General features: G+C 36.0%; 1 protein-coding gene across 2 annotated transcripts in view; it reads left to right on the top strand.

The window, feature by feature from the left end:
* Window positions 1-18,926, top strand: part of LRRC69 (leucine rich repeat containing 69) — a 78,688-nt gene extending 59,762 nt beyond the window's left edge. For both annotated transcript variants that reach the window (XM_045805640.2, XM_045805639.2), the window contains 2 exons: window positions 3,298-3,477; window positions 18,672-18,926. In XM_045805640.2, coding sequence (XP_045661596.1) covers window positions 3,298-3,477; window positions 18,672-18,782 — 291 coding nt within the window. In that variant the 3' untranslated portion in view covers window positions 18,783-18,926. The remainder of the gene's footprint in view (window positions 1-3,297; window positions 3,478-18,671) is intronic.
* Window positions 18,927-19,391: the final 465 nt, after the last annotated feature.

Raw genomic sequence — 19,391 nt, 5'->3', positions numbered from 1 at the left:
TTATGGAAGCAGCCCAAGAGTCCATTGATAGATGAGTCCACAGTTCAAGCCCATGTTGTTCAAAAGGGTCAATTGTACTTAGTGGAAATAGTGATTTTACTTCTATTAATGATTTGGATATTTTTGAAAGTATCTCGAAGATTTTTTCTTAGGAAGGTGCCAAACTTATTATACAATTCATATTTGTATTTAAAGTAAAATTCATTTCTAGTGGATATTTGGGTAACATTACTTATATAAACTATTTAAAAAAATATCTGTTATGATTTTTAATTTTTTAAAGTGATCTCAGCACCCAGTGTGGGGCTCAGACTCACAACCCTAAGATCAAGAGTCATATGCTCCACCAAATAAGCCAGCCAGGTACCCCTGATTTAAACTACTTGACCTGTCAAAGAATTGTAGAGCTTTGATTTAGGCTATGCCTTCCTTAAGATTTTTAAAAACCTTTCTTCACCTCAAAGATTTATGAGCTAAAATTTAATGTTTATGACCAGATTATAACAAAATATTAACTAAAGCATACTGCACCGGTAGATGCTAAGAGTTTTTTCCGCATTATCTAATTTAATTATCTGAATTCTGTGTGATCGTATTAGAAAAAATTCCTATTTTACAAGTGTGGTATATAAGATTAGAGAATTAATAAGGACTTGGCCAGATAGGGTCACACTGCTAATAAGTTGTAGAGCTAGGATTTCTATCTATTTATCTGTCTGGCTCTAAGAATCCTTCCTCTTGATGATGTTTTAGTGCCGGTCATAAGGCTTCATAATTGTTGTTACATTTTATAATTTTTAATATTTATAAAAATATAATTTGTATATGGATGATTTAAAAATTCAAATTAGTTGATGTAAGGAAAAATAAAAATTCAGCTGAAACTGATTTTGATATATGATGGTTTAAGATAGGAATAATCTCTGACATACGTATAGTTAGCTAACAAATATTCTAACAAAATATTATATAAACCGTTCAGATGGAACAATTTATTTGTTCATAAAAGATTTTTTGGCTTTTAAATAACATTAGAATTAGGCCATCATCAAGTTGTATGTTCTCAAAACTTCATTGCTTGTATCTTTAAGAAGTGTCCTAAAAGATGCTGTTGTTCCTGCTAATAGCATCTTACTTTACATATACTAGCAGTTCCAAGTCATAACTTCACGTTTCAGTGGTATATGTTATTCTTCCAAAGTAACATATTGGCCGCAAGTACGAGAAGAACATAATTAATGGGTAATGTAAGAGTTGTCAAGAGACATCTCAAGTGCAACAAACATGCTTGGTTCCAGAAACCATAAATGGAAAAAGTGAACTCTATGAATTGTGACCTATTTATAGGTCCCATGTATTTCAGCAAATTTTTCTACCATCTGCTGTTTTGGGAGTGAATCCTTATTTATTCGTTTTCTGCTTTATTGTGAGACCTAGCCATTGAGATCTGGCAGCTAAAACCTTACCTCTAAAATCAGTATTTCATTCTGAATCACAAACACTGCTCTGTGTAAGTAGTTGAAAAGGATTTGATAATGGACATCTAATTTAGGAGTCCTGGTGATATTAGTGTGAAAGAGTAATTTTTCAGAAAGGATGACCTTCTTATGTAACCATCCAGGAGAAAGAGCTGAAGTAGGTAGGAGGTTGTGCTGTTGAAGGATGAGACATTTAAGGAACCCAAGCTTCAGGCTGTTTGCTGTAGAAAGGCAGTTTTCTCAGATGCTTGGTAAATGGAAGGGATAGAGTAATAAGGAACAGGGAGACAACAATTTACAGAATTTTATTGTTATTTTGATTGGGGTGAATGAGTAAAGATTATGTCTGCACATATATGTATGTATGTATGTATTCCCAAAGATCCCTATTAGAGCTTGATTTGGGCTAACTTAATACCAGAGGGAAATCTTTCACTTTGGCCAGAAAAAAAATGGTCCCATAAACTGTTAAAATTCATGCAGTGTTTTTGTGACATTTATATGGGACTTCCATGCTACCAGCACACACAACGAGGCTCATTTAATGGAGTAAATAAAATGTTTATATTGTTTGCTTCATCAGTGAAGATTTAATTTTATGTATTATATAGTGTTTTACTTTAAGATGATGATATTGTTGGTGGTCATGGTAAAAGCCAGCTTCTATTTTCTCACCACCCCTTTTGTTAATTATTTAATATTATAATTATTACCTAAAATGAAGTTTCTGGACATGGCTGGGTGGATAGGTTTAACACAGATTGAATTCAGAGATTTGGGTAATAGAAATCAGTACTCTTTATCATTATGACTCTATTCAGGTTCTCACTGCAGTGGGTAACTTAGACCAGTGCCTCTCAAAGTTCAGCAGCCATACTGATTACCTGGGGAACCTTTTCAAATGGCAGATTCTGGTTCAGTAGGTCTGGAGTGCAGCTGGAAGGGCTAATTCCAGTGGAACAAAAGAAAGAAGAAGAAAGAAGGGATAGTGTCTTCAATACTGTTGGAAAAACTAGATAATTACTTGTAGAAGAATGAAATTGGACCCCTATCTTACACCACTCATAAAAATAAAGTCAAAATGGACGAAATATTTAAATTTAAGAATTGAAACCATAAAACTTTTCTTCTTTCTTAAAGATTTTATTTCTTCTTCTTTTTTAAAGATTTTATTTATTTGTTTGAGAGAGAGAGAGGGAGGGAGAGTGAGAGAGACAGCCGGGAGAAAGGGCAGAGGGAGAGGGAGGAGAGAAGCAGACTCCCTGCTGAGTACGGAACCTGGTACAGGGCTCAATCTCAGGACCCTGAGATCTTGACCTGAGCCAAAATCAGGTGTTGGAAGCTTAATGAACGGAGCCACCCAGGCACCCCGGGAAATCTGCATTTCTAATAGGTTTTGAGGTGATGCAGATTCTATTGGTCCATGAATCGCAGTTTAAGTAGTAAGAATTTAGAGGTTAGTAAATAGGACAGACTCAATTTTTGGGTCCAGTCTGAATATTTGTACAGTCCTTACTTATTTTAATGAGAGGTACAAAATTTGAACCTAAACTTTAATGATGTAAATTTTTAATAATTTGGATTCCTGTATTTAAGAGACATAGAAATATTGAAATGGAAGTAACTTGCTTTTCTTATTGAAAACTAATTTATAATGTCAGTCACTAGCAATATAACTTGTTACATATATAAATATTATGGAAAGTTAACAGTAACTGTGAGAAATAGTCCAAAAATGTAAATTAGTGAAATGAGAATCATTGTTATATAAAATAGTTATCTTAAAAATAATCTGAGGAACCATATTGTTTTAATCTAGGAAATAACATCAAGATTTATAATGAATGAGCTAGCAGGAAAGAATCCTTTCATAATGCACGTCATAGAACAGCACCCACAGGTCAGGAACATAATCTCTCAGAGAAGAAAATGCGCAATATGTGGAAAGTACTTTTTAACAATATGGCTGGAATGTGTTGAATTTGTTCCTCCACCAAAGGTAAATGGAATAGAGTCTTTTGTGTGAATAGAGCCTAAGACCTTCTCTTATTCTTTGTCTTTATCTAAGTCAACCAATACTAACTAGATTTTTATCTAAGAATTGACTTCTGTAAAAGTATAATGTTTTTTATTGAGCATTATTAAGATGTAATTAACTCATAACAGTTATAAGTTTAAGGTTTACATAAGGCATGTTGATTTGGTACATTTATAAATTGCAAAATGATTACCACCGTAGTTATTTCTTTTTTGTGGTGAGAACACCTAAAATTTACTAAATTAGCAACATTCAAGTATATGAAACAGTATTATTAACTGTACTTACCACTCTGCATTGATCTCTAGACTTGTTAATCTTATAACTTGAAGTTTGTACCCTTGACCAATATCTCCCCATTTCTCTTACCCCAACCAACCACCACTCTACTACTTTACTGTATCTCTGAGTTTGTCTTTTTTAGATATTATAAGCGATATTATATTTTAAGTGTTATTATAAAGCATTTTTCTCTCTCTGACTTCACTTAGAACAATGTCCTCAAGATCCATCCAAGTTGTAGCAAATAGCAGGATTTCCTTTCTCATGGCTGAATAGTATTCTCGTGTGTGTGTGTGACATCTTTTTTATCCGTTCATCTACTGACAGACACTTAGGCTGTTTCCATGTCTTGTACTCACCATCATGAGTAGTGCTGTGATGAATATGAGAGTGCAGACATCTCTCTGAGATAACGAATTTCAGTTTCTTTAGATATATACTCAGAACTGGGATTGCTGGATCATATGGTAGTTTTATTATTTTTTGAAGAACATGCATACTGTTTTTCATAGTGGTTGTACTAATTTGCACTCCCACCAGCAGTGCACTAGAGTTATTTTTTCCCCATATACTTGCCAACACTTACCTCTTGTCATTTTAATGATAGCTATTGTGAGAGGTGAAGTGATACCTCATTGTGGTTTCGATTGCATTTCCCCGATGATTAGTGATGTTGAGCACCTTTTCATGTACCTGTTGTCCATTTGTATGTTTCCTCTTTGAAAAAAATGTCTATTCGGTTCCTCTGCCCATTTTGTAATTAGGTTATTAATTTTTTTGCTGTTGAGTTATGTGAGTTTTTTATTTATTTTGGATATTAGCCCTTTATCAGATATATAACATAAATATTTCCTCTCATTTTGTATCAGGTTGCCTTTTCATTTCACTGAGTTTCTTTTGCTGTGCAGAAGCTTTTTAGTTTGGTGTAGTCCCACTTATTTATTTTTCCTTTTGTTGTGTTTTTGGTGTCATATCTGGGAAATACTGCCAAGACCAAGGTAAAAAGGAGGTTTTTCCTTTATGTGTTTTTCTTGGAGTTTTACGGTTTCAATTCTTAAATTTAAATATTTCGTCCATGACTTTATTTTTATGAGTGGTGTAAGATAGGGGTCCAATTTCATTCTTCTACAAGTAATTATCCAGTTTTTCCAACAGTATCGAAGACACTATCCCTTCTGTATTGAGTATTCTTGCTTTCTTGTCAAACGTTAGTTGACCATAAATGTGAGGGTTTATTCCTGGGATCTAGATTTTGTTCCATTGGCCTAAGTGCCTGTTTTTAATGCTGGTACTGTACTGTTTTGATTACTGTAAACTTTGTAATATAGTTTGAAATCAGAAAGTGTGATGCATCCAGCTTTGTTCTTTTTTGGGGGGGGATTCCTTTGGCCATTAGGGGTCTTTTGTGGCTTCATACAAATTTTAAGATTGTTATTTTTCTATTTCTGTGAAAAATGTCATTGGAATTTTCATAGGGATTGCATTAAATAATTTATAGATGGCTTTGGGTAATATGGACGTTTTGACAACATTAATTCTTCTGATCAATGAACATAGGATATCTTCCCGTTTGTTTGTACCTTCAGTTTCTTTCATCAAAGTCTTGTAGTTTTCAATGTAAAGAACTTTCACCGCCTTGATTACATTTAGTCCTAAGAACTTAATTGTTTTTGATGTGCTGGTGAATGAAATTGCTTTCTTTATTTCTTTTTCAGATGTTTTGTTGTTGGTGTACAGAAACACGACTGTTTTTTTATGTTGACTTTACTGAATTTGTTGATTAGTGCTAGCAGGTTTTTGGAGGAGTCTTAGGATTTCCTCTACATAATATCATAGCATTTGCAAACAAAGACAATTTTACTGCTTTCTTTTCTATTAGGGTGCCTTTTATTTCATTTTCTAGCCTGACTGGTGTGGCTAGGATTTTCAGGACTCTGTTGAACAGGAGTGGTAAGAATATAGAGAGCTTAGCACAGTGCTTGGTACATATTTTATTTCTGAGAAAGGCTGATGAATCACAAGATCTGGATTTGAAAACCAGCTCTTCCATGCTATTAGGTTATTAATATATTATATCAAATGTGTCTTAGAGAAAAATCTGGCAGGGCTGCTGCCAGTGAAGGCTAATGTTAAGGTAAAATAATGGTTGAAGAGAAATTTCAAAGTCAAAGCCAGCTGGATGTGAAATACCAAGAGAAGAGAGATCATCAGTGTAAAAATGAAAATAGAAATGTGTGTTGGTTCTCAGGATGGGAGTAAATCTGTAATCCTGATTGCTTATGTAACCTATCTGTGAATTGTTCACATTACCAGCTGGAATTGATTGTTACATTCAAGAGACATTTAATGAGTATAACACATGCCATATTACTTGGTAAAAGTTGTCACAACACTCTGCTTTTCACTGGTCATGACACAAACACCTTGGAGTACACAGCTCACAAAGCTTCTGAGTAGAGGCTCTGCGGAGGGAACCCCCCATGTATGTGATTCCTTGCTCTTAACCAGACATGGTGGACCATCTTTCCTATGCTTTTCAACCCAGTTATTTCTCATTTGCTTCAACTGAGTTTAAGGCATTCATGTTAAAAAGTCTTATTCTGTCATCATTTATTTACTCAAACTCATGAATTTTTTTTCCTACTGTGTGTTGGGTACTTTACCAAGGACTGGGAATACAGAGCTCCAGCCTCGCAGGAACTTACACATTCCAAGAAGAAGTGTATAAGAAGGTGATTGGAATCTGACAAATTAGGGTTGATGACCAGCCCTGCCACTTAACCACCTGCATCATCTTAATTTCCTCTTTGAGGCTAAACTTGCATTTGTAAAATTGCAATAATAATAATAGTACATATCTCACAGGGCTGAGATGAATGATACACGAGGTACTACATGGATGGTGCTTAGCACAGTAGATGCACACTAGTGCATAGTAGATACTTAATAGCATAGATTTTTTAAAAAATTAAGGCCTTCAGAAAAGAAAGAATTATTACAGTCTTGTGTAAGTACAGTGATGGAGGAGTGCATAGGGTGCTATGAGAAGTCATCTCCTTTAAATGGGGACATTCTCTCTCTATCCCTGGGACCTAGCACAATGATTAATCTTGGTACTTGAATACATAATACATGTTAAAATTATTTTAATAAGCATTGCCTGTAAATATGCTTTGAGTGATAGGAAGGTATTAGAATAAAGAACCGATGGACAGGCATTTTTGGTAAGGGAACTGCCCATGCAAAGGTAACATTGTGCAAGTAAATTACACAAAGAGTGCAGGAAACTTAGATAAGAGATGAGGTTAGAGAGAGAAGCAGGTGTGAGATCAGGATGGCTCTTGTGTGTGAAGTTTGAACTTAGGTTTGAAGCTACTATATTGGTTTGTTACAGTTTGTGACAGCTGCCATCACACAGTGCCTCAGGCTGAGTGGCTTAAACAACAGAAATTTATTTTCTCACATTTCTGGAGGTTAGAAGTATGAGACCAAGGTGTCAGAAGGCTTGGACTCTTTTGTGGCTTCTCTCCTTGGCTCATAGATGGCCATCTTCTCCATGTGTTCACGTAATCTTCCCTTTGTACATGTCTGTGTCCAAATTTCCTCTTCTTAAAAGCACACAGTCACATTGAATTAGGGCCCACTATAATGACCTCATTTTAACATAATAACCACTTTAAGGATCCTATCTCCAAATATAGTCACATTTGGAGGTACTGGGGGTTAAGATTTCAACATATGAATTTGTGAGGGACGTTTCAGCCCATAACATCTACTTATAGTTGTTGAAGCAATGGAGTAGCAAGATGAGATTTTATTTATTTATTTAGGTGAGATATTCGAAGCCAGGGGAATGAAGATTGCTCAAGGAGACTTATATGGTGAGGTCAGAATGTCAGAAGGAGGGGTGCCTGGGTGGCTCAGTTGTCGGATGTCTGCCTTTGGCTCAGGTCATGATCCCAGTATTCTGGGATTGAGCTCTGCATCTGGCTCCCTGCTCAGCGGGAAACCTGCTTCTCCCTCTCCCACTCCCCCTGCTTGTGTTCCCTCTCTCGCTGCCTCTCTCTTTGTCAAATAAATAAATAAATAAATAAAATCTTAAAAAAAAAAAAGGCCAGAAAGACAGAATCCTTGAGGATGATATCATTAAAGGGGTGAACAAAAGCATGAGTCAGCAAAGGAGAATGAGAAAATATAGTCAGGGAGGTAGTGAGGGCCAAAATCAGGTAGTGCGAGCACAGATTTTCTAACTATGAAACACAGATGTGTGAGAAATAGGATTTTCTTTTTCTTCTGCTGAACTTATCTTCTATTTGGGCCCTCATTCTATTGGAAAACTTATTTTAGTTAATTCCAAGTTTATGTGTTAGTTTTAGGATGTTTTTGGTCATTTAAGATATAATCTTGATCACTCAGGATTTCCTTCTCCTCCCTTTCTTCCTGTATGATCTAACTTTTGGAGCTCTTGAGTGGTGTCCCATGTGGGCATCCTCCAAAGTATATGGCCATCCTGTCAAGATCTCAGATGTGGTCCTACCTTCATGATGGAGTCTGCTGAGTTGCCCACTTCCCATTGAATTCTGCTTATCTCTTCTGTGCCCTGTCCCTTCTAGTTCTGACCTTGAAGTCCCTTTGTCCTCTGGTCCTTTTCTACCACACTATTCTCTGGGTGAGATAATTTGGCTATTCCCTTACTCTACTATGGGCTCAAGCATGAGTTGGTTAAAGGTGCCAAGTGGAGAGATTCAGAGCTGAGGAGAAAAAACTGGGCTGGAAAATTGGGAGAAGATGGTATCCTTTGTGTCATTAAATGGGAAACAGGTTGCATTGATCAGAAACCAAATAGGAACAAAGAAGTGAAGTCTACAAGTCTTAACCAATCTTCATGAAATGTATAGGGTAAAGGGAGGAGAGCAATAGGATGTTCTCTAGAGGGTGAGGAAGGCTTGACAAAAGATTTTGAGGTTAGGGAAATATGTGCCTGATTATAGGCTGTGGAAAGAGCTAGTAGAAGATGAAACTTAAAATTAGTCTGTGTTGTATGCTAATTCAGGAAGGGTTTAATGTTTTGATGATGTACTGCCTACTTTAGGGAATTAATGGGGCTAGAATTTGGTTACCACATGATGAGCCTCATCTTTTCAACGCCTTAAGGGATTAAGCCAAAAAGATCAGCTCTGAGAGTTTTTAAACCCCTAGAAAATGGATAGTGGTGGTACTTTCCCACTTAGAGTATGTATTTTTTTCCTTTAGTTACCTTAGTGGGTGCTTACTATGTGCAAGGTACTGTGCTAGCCTCTTAGGATCCGAAGATGAATAAGACCGTCCATGTCATTAAAGAACTCACAGACTATTTATTGAAATAGTGTTATGAGCATTATAATAAGGTGTTATATACTCACACTATGGCATCACAGACAGAGCAAGCAGCTACTTAGGGGGTGTCTCTGTCTGTTCAGGCTACTATAATGAAATACCACAGACTGAATGGCTTACAAATGACAGAAATTTATATCTTACAGTTCTGGAGGCTAGAAGTCGGAGGTCAAGATGCCACCAGCATGGTTGGTTGAGGGCCCTCTTTTGGTTCACACATTTCTTGTTGTATTCTCACATGTTGGAAGATGTTAGGGGGTCTCTTCTAAGGCACTAATCCCAATCATGAGGAGTCTGTCCTCCGGATCTAATCACCTCCCAAAGGCCTCATCTCCTAAAATCAGGATGTTAGTCATGAGGACTAACACATGAATTTTGGAGGGACACCAACATTCATCCTATAGCAGGAGGCTTAAGGGAAACTTTCCCGAGGAGTGATACGAGTAACATGAGGTCACAGTGTTCATATTAACTTTATGACTTGGTTTTCATTGCCTCCATTCAGAAGTGAAGCAACCAAACAAGATAAGCAGCTTGTTCATCTTAAGTTTCAAATCATTAACGTAACAGATTTAGGAATGAGTTCATGCCTCCTGATACCCCCTTCAGGTCTCTTTTTTGTTGTACTCTATAACAGAAAAGAAAGTGCAAATAAATTCGTTGATTGATGGTTGTATAATTATTCACAACAGCTGCCTTCCTATATTTGAAAGCCTGTTAGGTGGAAGAGAGATGAGACTTTTCCTTTGTTGACTTATGGAGTGGAACACAGAACCACTGGAATTCAGGCCAGATGAAGGGAAGAATTTTCCTCTGGGATTTTACACAGATGCACACACACGTGCACTCATGCATATTAACATTGGTCATTACTGAAGAAACAATAAGGATGGAAGAAAGACTAGGAGAATAAAGAGATTTGGTGTATACATAATTTCATTTTAAAAATTAAAAGGGAGGGACTCTTGGGTGGCTCAGTTGGTTAAGCGTCTGCCTTCTGCCTTCAGCTCAGGTCATGATCTCAGCATCCTGGGCTCAAGCCCCGCATCGGACTCCCTGCTCAGTGGGGAGTCTGCTTCTCCCTCTCCCTCTGCCCCTCCCTCCTCTCTTGTTTGCTCTCTCTCTCACAAATGAATAAATAACATCTTTAAAAAAAAATTAAAGGGTGATAAGAATAGCTTTTTATCCATTACGTATGTCTGAGTGCATTATAAAAACAGCAACAACATGGCATAAAAATATAGCATGGGTTAAAAACATAATGGTTAAAAAAATTAATCAGAGACCTAGGTGTGAATACTTGCAAATGGCAGAAAATATTCAGTTATTGGAGAAAGACATGATCCCTCACATTGAAAAAGCACATGGGGTGCCAAGCAGAATAAAAAAGAACAAATCCATCTCTAGACACATTTTGGTAAAACTGCATTATGCCAAAGAGGAGCTATAAGAGCTAAAGATAAATTTTTAATAAAATAGATCACCTACAAGGAAAGGACAATGGACTGACAGCAGATGCCAGAAAAAAATGGTATAATATCTTCAAACACTAAGAGAAAATAACTCAAAATCTAGAATTATATGCCTAGATAAGTTGATAAGCAAAAGACTTTGGAGTGTCAGGAAATTGTAAGAAGAAAAAGTTTGAAAAGGAATATTGTTTTGCTTTGAAACAACCACTGATCCTAGCTTTATTAAAATAATTGAAGACATTAAACAAGTAGCATTTAGTAAGTTTGTGACTGTGAAGAAGTATGTAACAGTGGAATTAGAATAAGTGTATAGTATGAATTTATAAATTATGCCAAATAAATTTAAGGATATTTAAAAATTGGATAAAGAAAATTTAAATTGGAATATACATTATCAGGTACTTGACAATTGAAACATGTTATTTTAGTGGGGTAGTTTGGTTCCCTGTTTCTGGAATAAAAATGTGCACAAACCTATATGGGGATGATAATCAGATTAACCATGTTGGTAAACAGTTGTTTTTATTTATCTTTAGGATTTTGTGTTGCTTTTCCACTTAAGTAGAGAGAGATTATAGAAAAACTAGTTTGCCTAGAAGCCTTCCTTTCTATTAAAAAATTTAATATCTTAATTATCTTTTCAGTAACGAAACTTAGAGAATGCTGACCTTTAGAGTAAATACTTTATCATGAAGGGAGAGCCCATTTGATAATGCCAACGTCTGGTTGCTCTGGTGTGCTTTACAGAAAGTTCTGTCTCTGCTGGAGTTTGCCATCTGAAGGCACAGTTGAAGGGGGGGAGACACTTGATGACAAATGGGTCTTTATTCTTGACATAAAACAACTAGAAGCAACCAAATATCAAATTGTAATTGCTTTTATTCAGGTGAATGTGAAATTATGTGGTACTTATGAAGTAGTGAGATGAGGACTAAAAAGTAGTTGATGAAAAGTTTCACGCAATATCAAGTATTAACATTTACCATAATTCATCGAGATGCTTTTGTGTTTTTCCAAATGTTACAGCTCTTGCCATCTGAGTGCAGCGAGTCCTTAGCAATGATAGAATTATCAATAATTTCAGTGTAATTGATATTTAAGTATTAATTGCTAATGATATAAATCTTTGAAATAGCAACAAAAGCTAATCCTTTTTAGTTACTATCAACTTGGGCCATATTTGAACCAGTGACTTAGAGGTAACCTAAATAGTCTCATAAAATCCTTTCCAAACACTTGAGAGTAATCCTGGGCCCACAATATGCATTTGATAGTTTTCATTTTGTATAGTTACGTTAGTTGAACTTAACATTTCCCCAGATACCTTTAAAGTTGAAGAGTTTAGGGAGGGAACAGTTTGGAACATGAACTCTCAACCCTGTATTGAATGATGTAATGTAATTAAAACTACCCTCAAAAGAGATTAGATTGAGTAGGTTTCACTACAAATGAGTGAAAATGCTGATCTACTCTATGAAAATAAATGAAAATTTGCAACCTTAATTCCTTTTTTATGACAAGCTGCCAGTAATGAAACATAATATAAGATTACATTTAATAATTTTACTCATTACTTATAGAGCAAAATCTTACTTTGCAGTAAAAAGTTATTACTGTTTAGATACCACTGACATTCATTTATGAAACTGATCATTTCAGCCAGCCAACTGTGAAAATGAATGTAGGTTTTAAAACATTTATGCAGTGGTTAGTCAATTTAATGTACATTAGGCACTAAGAGGATCAGAAGGCATCACATTTCTAATTCTAAACAGTCGTGAAAGTAATATGTATTTATTGTTCAGAAAAATTGAAATGGTGTGAATGTTCTTTATTATTTTATTCAGAAAATAGCAAAACAATTATAGTATAAATGAACTCTCACACTGTATCTTGATTACTTCTATTCCTCTGGGAGCCCATTGAATTTTCTTTTCTCTTTAGAAAACTCTGCCTTTTGTTCTTAAACTGCTGGGTAGAGTCACAGTTATATTCAATATCTATGATTTTTCTTCTAAAGAATCTCCGATTGCATTCAACTTCAGTACATTTATCTGAAACTGTGCATCACCAAAATGTTTGAACCTCTCACATGAAATTCAAAGGACATTGGTTATGCGGACATGGTGTGGGAGAGCAGGGTCACTCTCTGGAGGAGAAAATGCAGCTTAGCTGGATGGGTGGCTGGAACATGAACAGGATTTTCTTTCTGGTTTCTGCTCTTACCACAGTCCAAAGTGCCCTACAGGCAGAATGACCATACAGTGTATTACGGAAGTCAAGATGCTTTGGAGAGTGAAGGTGAACATTATTAATAAGCTGGAAAACCAGTAGGAAACCAGGACCATCCTGGGCAAATCTGAATGTGTGGCTCCACTTCTTAAATGGAGCAGTTAACTTTAGAGTAGTGCTCATTGCTGGTCTTTATCACTGCCGGTGTGGAGGAGTTGTCCTTCTGAATGTTCATCTTAGATTTTTAAAATTATTTTTGGTCACTCTGTAAATATTTGAGGTCCTGCTTTAAACAGGAAACTCTGGATGCTAAGTACAGGGCAAATAAGTAGGGGACCTAGTTGGTCCCAAATGGTTTAAAATCTAAGAGCTTAAACTCTAAAGATGAAGAAAAAAAAAAAAACCACTAGCAATGCAAACTAAATGTTAAATAAGTGGAAGATGAGATCATTTTAAGTTGTCTGGTCTGGAAGGTACCTAGAAAGATGCTGCGACTTTTACATAGGTAGAATTCAGATGCATGGAGAAGGAAGCAGAGGGGATATTTTAGAAGACAATGATATGGAGGAGAATGGATCTTGTTCATAGGGCAGTGAATTAATTGGTTCATGGAATGAGAGAGGAGACTTATAAAAAAAATGAGGTCAAATTCTATGAACCTGTCAAAGGATAGAATAAGAAGTTTGAACTTGATCCCATTTGGAAACGGAGTCCTACTGAGTGTGTGGGGACAAACCAATAATATCAAGAAAGATGTATTTTAGAAGGAATCATTGACAGTACTGTGCAGGATTAATTGGAGGTTGAAGAGAAGAGAAGCTGAAGAAAAGAGACCTATTAGTGGTTGCCTAGTGTGGGTGTAAGGTGTAGCATTAGAAAATGCAAGGAAAGGAACCTCCATGGGAGGAGGAAGGTGATGGAACTTGATTGATTGGGTAAAAGAAACTGCAGAAGGGTGTGAAGGAGAAAATCAGAAAACTCCAGAGGGCGCTGATCTGGGAGGCAAGACCCCAAGTTTTATCTGACATACTAGTTTCAAGTGTTGTGCAGGTAATTCAAGTGAATATGTTTAGCCAGTTGGAGGTAGATCAGAACAGCAAAGCAGTGTACTTCTGTGCATTATCTGAAAATGTGTGCACTTCCAACAACTGTTCATTCTTGCAGAGAGCTCTGCACATTGTTATTAAACCGTAATAAAAATCCTACCTTGGTGAAAGAAGCTGGGAGGAATACTCTAACACTGAGTAAGAGTTTAGTGAACTTAGAGTCTAGTTCTGTCTCTAGCTTGAACTCTGAGGCTTAAGGTAAACCACCTTCCTTCTCACTGTATCTGGACTAATTTCCTTATCTGGGCAATGAAGGGATTAGACCAAAGCCTCTTCTAGCTTCAGAGTGTTAGAGGGGCTATCATAGTCATGCTTTTCATGGTCCTACTAATTGGGAACATGATAGTGATATGAGTTTCCCACTGCTGTTGTAACAAATTGCTGTAAACTTGGTGTCTTAACGAGAATTTATTATGGTATAGTTCAGTAGGTCAAAGTCCAACGTGAGTCTCACTGAGCTAAAATCAAGGTGTCAGCAGGGCTGCATTGCTTTCTGGAGGCTCTAGGGGAGGATCCATTTTCTTGTTCTTTCCAGCTTTTAGAGGCCACTGACATTCCTTGGCTCATGGCCCCTTCCTCTGTCCTCAAAGCTAACATTGGCAGATCTGGTCCTTCTCACATCACATCGTTTGTATCTTCTCTTCTGCCTCTCTCTTCCACTTTTAATAATAATAATCCTTGTGATGAAATTGGGTCCACCTAGATAATACAGAATAATTATGGACTTCTCAAGGTCCTTATATTAATCACACCTGTAAAGTCCCTTCTACTATGTAAAATAACATACGTATTCACAGATTCCAAGGATTAGGACATGAACATCTTTGCAAAGGGGTGGGGACATTACTCTGCCTACTATGATACCTTTCCAAAGAAAACAGGAAACCATCTTACTTTTTTTTCTTATGCTTTGTGCTTCATATAATGCTGAAACCTTATTCAAAGCTTTACTTTATACTGTGATATTAATATGTATCTTGATAATTTTTTCTCAGTTTAAAATATGACAGTAATTGTCACTGATAAGCCATGTGTTGAATTTTTTAAAAAAAATCTCTCAATTCCACCATTCAAAAAATAAAAAAGCATGGTAAATATATGTTTTTAAACTTTAAGTGAAAAACTACTTTTTCCTAAATAGGGAGAGAATGTAATCATATATTCATTTGCTTTAGGAAATAATGCATTTCACTATAAATAGTAAAGGGTGAAAAATTAGACTGTAGTATATTTTCACATTTTAAAGCTTTTTGCTACAAAGATACTTCAGAATAAAAGCATGTCTAATCATAGACCAATTCCTTTTCCTTTTCTAACTTCAGCTTGACAAAAAGGAGCTTTCAGATGTTTCAATTTCTATCTGTAAACAACAACCAAAGCAGTAATTATCTTCCACAGAATCTTGAAGTTATGTTAATTGAGGCTTGTGAAGAGAGGTCCTCTATAAGAGGGCGTGTCATTATTCTTTTGTAACATGCTCATGTCAAATGGACAAGTGTCATACTGGTAGAAACCATTGTGATGATGCCACAAATGGGCATAGAAATTTAAATGGATATTAACAGGTCAGGTATTTGAGACTTTCATTTTTTTTTTAATGAAAACATTACTGTGTCCAGTGACTCTAGATGGAAAGGTATGTTCCCAAGGAATTATGTTGAGTTCATTTTTCTTAGTAAAATTTCCAGGAAACACTTAATAGTACTGAAAGAAACCAGAAATAGTAATTATTAAGTTATAGAATAATTACAAGCAAAGTTTCATATTCAGTACAAAACTAATAATGGTCCTTGGTAAAATAAACTTCTAAAAAATGAAACAAAACATTTTATTCTAATTAACTAAACTTTGATACCCCCAAGAAGGGGAAAGAGGGATACAGACCCTTTGCATTCCTGCCTGCAACAAAAGCCAACCCAAACCCTGCCCATACAGTTTCTTAATGACACAAGGGAAATGGCTAAAACCACAGTGGAAATAGAAAATGTCTTTAGTAGTTTCTACTGTAAACTTTTTACTTCATGGAGAAACTGGACAAAGCAAATCAGATTAACTGTATGGCCCCACTTGTTTCCTTGGTTTATGTTTGTCTTTCTTTGTGTAACCTCCTCTTGGTTCATGGCTCTATTCTTTGTTCTGTTTTCTTAAATAGCAGCTAAGTGGAGTATATTAGCATGGTTTATTTTGATAGCCCTTAGCTCTAGATGAAATGTGCTACAGTAGTAAGCAGGGGTAGCTGGTTGGACCCATATGCAAAGGGAAAAAAACACATTTAGCTTTTGAGCACAATTTCAACACTTAGCCATTATAATCCAGTTGATCACTATGATCTCATATAGATTTAAAATACTGTACATAATGTGTGTATATTGGAAAACTTTATGAGTTCTTCTTACCCCTGGACTAATGTATTCACTTATTGTTGATAGTCCATGATTCAACATTTTATGGTCTATTTATTGTTTATACTGTATTGTTTCCCCAATACAATATGCACATTCCTGAACTTCTGCTCTCACAGCTCACTCTTTTTGAATGTCCTTTTGTGTCCTTTCCAGGCAGTCACAACCTACTCATCCTTCAAAACCCAGCTCACCATTTTCTTATACTGCAAAATTTTGCTTACTGTGCAGCCTATGGTGGTGTCTCCCTTCTCTGAATTAATACAGAACCTATCATGGTGTTGAGCCTTCTGTTTCTAGTTATTTTTTGTGCTTATGTATGAGTTTTCCAACTAAATACTGAAAAGGTTCTTTGAGGCAGAGATTATTTGTTATTTATCTTTGTATCCTTGGCACTTTGCTTAATGTGGTTCAAGTTTTAGATTGCTTATAATTTGTCAGAACTTTTGGTTGCAAGTTAAACCCAACTTATGCCCTAACTAGCCAACTAATAACAAGTAATAAAAAAGTCTAGGAATGAATGGGTCTGGCTGACTATTTTGTCATGTTGGATCACGTAACCCAAATTTATCATCAGGAATCTGTCCTTCTCGGTGTATTGTCTCTGCTTGCCTTTGTCTTGGTTTTGCACTCATTCCACCCTACATTATGCCCTCTGGCAATAGAGGGAGAGCTTCCTTCTCTTCGTAGATCCAGGGAAAGCCCCTAGGACTGATGTCCATTGGCTTTATTGGACTGTCTTGGGTCATGTGCCAGGCTTGAGTTATATGGCTGTCTTGAGCCAGGGAGTGGGGTCAGTTATTCTCTCTCTTCCATAACATAAACACTGAAATGTGTGAAAGGGATGGGTAGCAAAAGGAAAAAATGGGCTTTTGTGCCAGCATAATGGTGAATAGATGCTGGACAGACAAAAACGAGATTGGAGATTTCAGTAGATGTTTGCTGATTGATAAACTAGACTTCCTTTTAGGAATAAAGTCAGATTTGTAGAGATTATGTACCATTTTCCACCTTCATCCCAAATATTTTATCATTTGGTAGTGCCATGTATGCTCTGAGCACTTCATAGTCATTGTTGGAGGTAGATGAGAAGGGATATGACGTATGACTTTAACGTCCCCACTGATTTACTACCAAGGTTGAGAGGCTATTACTCTTTCAAGGATGGATTAATAACTGTGCTTAGGTATTTGAATCTTTAAATGGGCCCTCATAGTTCTTCTGTGGAAGAGTGAACAAAACTAATGAAATCTCTCACTGTGATGATGACAGCCCAATGGGTTCATGATAAAAGTAAGTAGCACTGCCAACAAGTGAAACTACTAGTTGTGTGATTGTTTTGAATTCTTTGAGAGCTATCTTGACTTCAGAAGTTGTTTATAAAGTATACAGATGGTAAGCTTTTAAGTTGCCATTATTTCCAGCATTAGTGGTGAAGACATTTATATTAAGTTGGCTAACAGGCTTTTTTGACTGCCTGTTTTGTGCATTGAGAATGAAAAACAGAGATTTGAAGTACAAAAACCTAAGTCATGTATTGGGCAAATTGTCTGAAATCCAGCCAATCTGGATTAGATTGGATTAATTTCCATGGGAAATGGATGCTGGAGAGGCCAAACCAAGATATCCATTGGGGAGTTCAATAAATATCTGTTGATTGATCAGTTTAACATCCCTGTAGGACAGAACTCATGTTTGTGTGGATTCTGTATTGTTTTTTATCTTCATCCCAAACACATTATAGCTAGACAGGATAATATTTGGATAAAAACATAGATAATCCTTTATCATTTGAATTTTGTTTAGTTTACTTTTTAAAAGATTTATTTATTTTAGAGAAAGAGAGAACAGGAGGAGGGACAGAGGGAAAGGGAGAGAGACTCTGCACTGAGCCTCAGCTCGGAGTTGGAGAGACTCAGACTCTGCACTGAGCCCAGCTTGGAGCTGGATCTCAGGACCCTGAGATCATGACCTGAACTGAAACCAAGAGTCAGACAGACACTTAACTGACTGAACCACCCAGACACCCCATTGTTTAATTATGAATATGCCTTTCTTAGCTAGTTAATTTGTTTGTGTGTGGGAAAATAGCAAATTAAGCATAAATAGAATAGTGTGCCCTTTAGAAATTAATGTTGTGAAATCTTGGAGAGAGTTAATGTTTATTTTATTCAAAAATACTTATTGAGTATTGCTTTAATTTTATTTTGTTTTTTTTTATTAAATAATAAATAAATTAAATAAATAAAAATAAATTTTATTTATTTTTAATCTTTACCTTTTAGAACTGGAAGATAAGCAGAAATCTACAGCTGGTACCTCTTCAGATATTAATTTGTTCTTACAAATGTTTTAATCAACGTGGCCCTAACCTCTTTGGAATTGCTCAAGTGTAGAGCCGGTGAGCAGCTCATTTACAGCCTCACATGACTTGCCCCATCAGCTTTGCACACAGAGTCAGATTATGCCCCACTGAGGATACCGTGCTGTCTCTCTTCTCTTTGCCGGTACATTAAGCAAAGGAAGAAAAATAATTTACTTGTACAGATCCCAATTTAAGCATTATAATCTACCTTTAGCTTGCTTAGACTCTAGGTGTGTTGTTTCTTCTTTGACTTAAAAACAAAATAAAGAATGGAAAATTAAAGATCTGTGTGGCAAGTGAGTGTTATTCTTTCCTGTCATTTTATGACCACCACCCTCCTTTTCTAGATAAGTATTAAGAGACTTTGATGGGCACAAGTGTTTATTTTATGCATGTTTTGCAATTGAAAGAGAATTACTTTTTAGTGCTAGACAGTTGTATCACATTTGTATGATTTCAGCTGAGCTCTTATTTTTTAAGAGGCACTAACGTCTTATTGACTAAGATAAAACCTTTATTCCACTTGAAACCGAGTGGAAGACTGGAAACTCAGGCTTGGTTACTCCTAACATCACTTTGTTTCTACTTTTAAAGTTTTGTTCTTTATTTATTATTGTTTTTCACAAGAGAGACTTACAGA

The sequence above is a fragment of the Ursus americanus genome, chromosome 9 (genome assembly GCF_024610735.1).
Source record: "Ursus americanus isolate L20-20 chromosome 9, mUrsAme1.1.p, whole genome shotgun sequence".
Taxonomy (NCBI): Eukaryota; Metazoa; Chordata; class Mammalia; order Carnivora; family Ursidae; genus Ursus; species Ursus americanus.
Note: the sequence above shows the minus strand (reverse complement) of the source record. Positions and strands in the feature narration are given on the sequence as shown.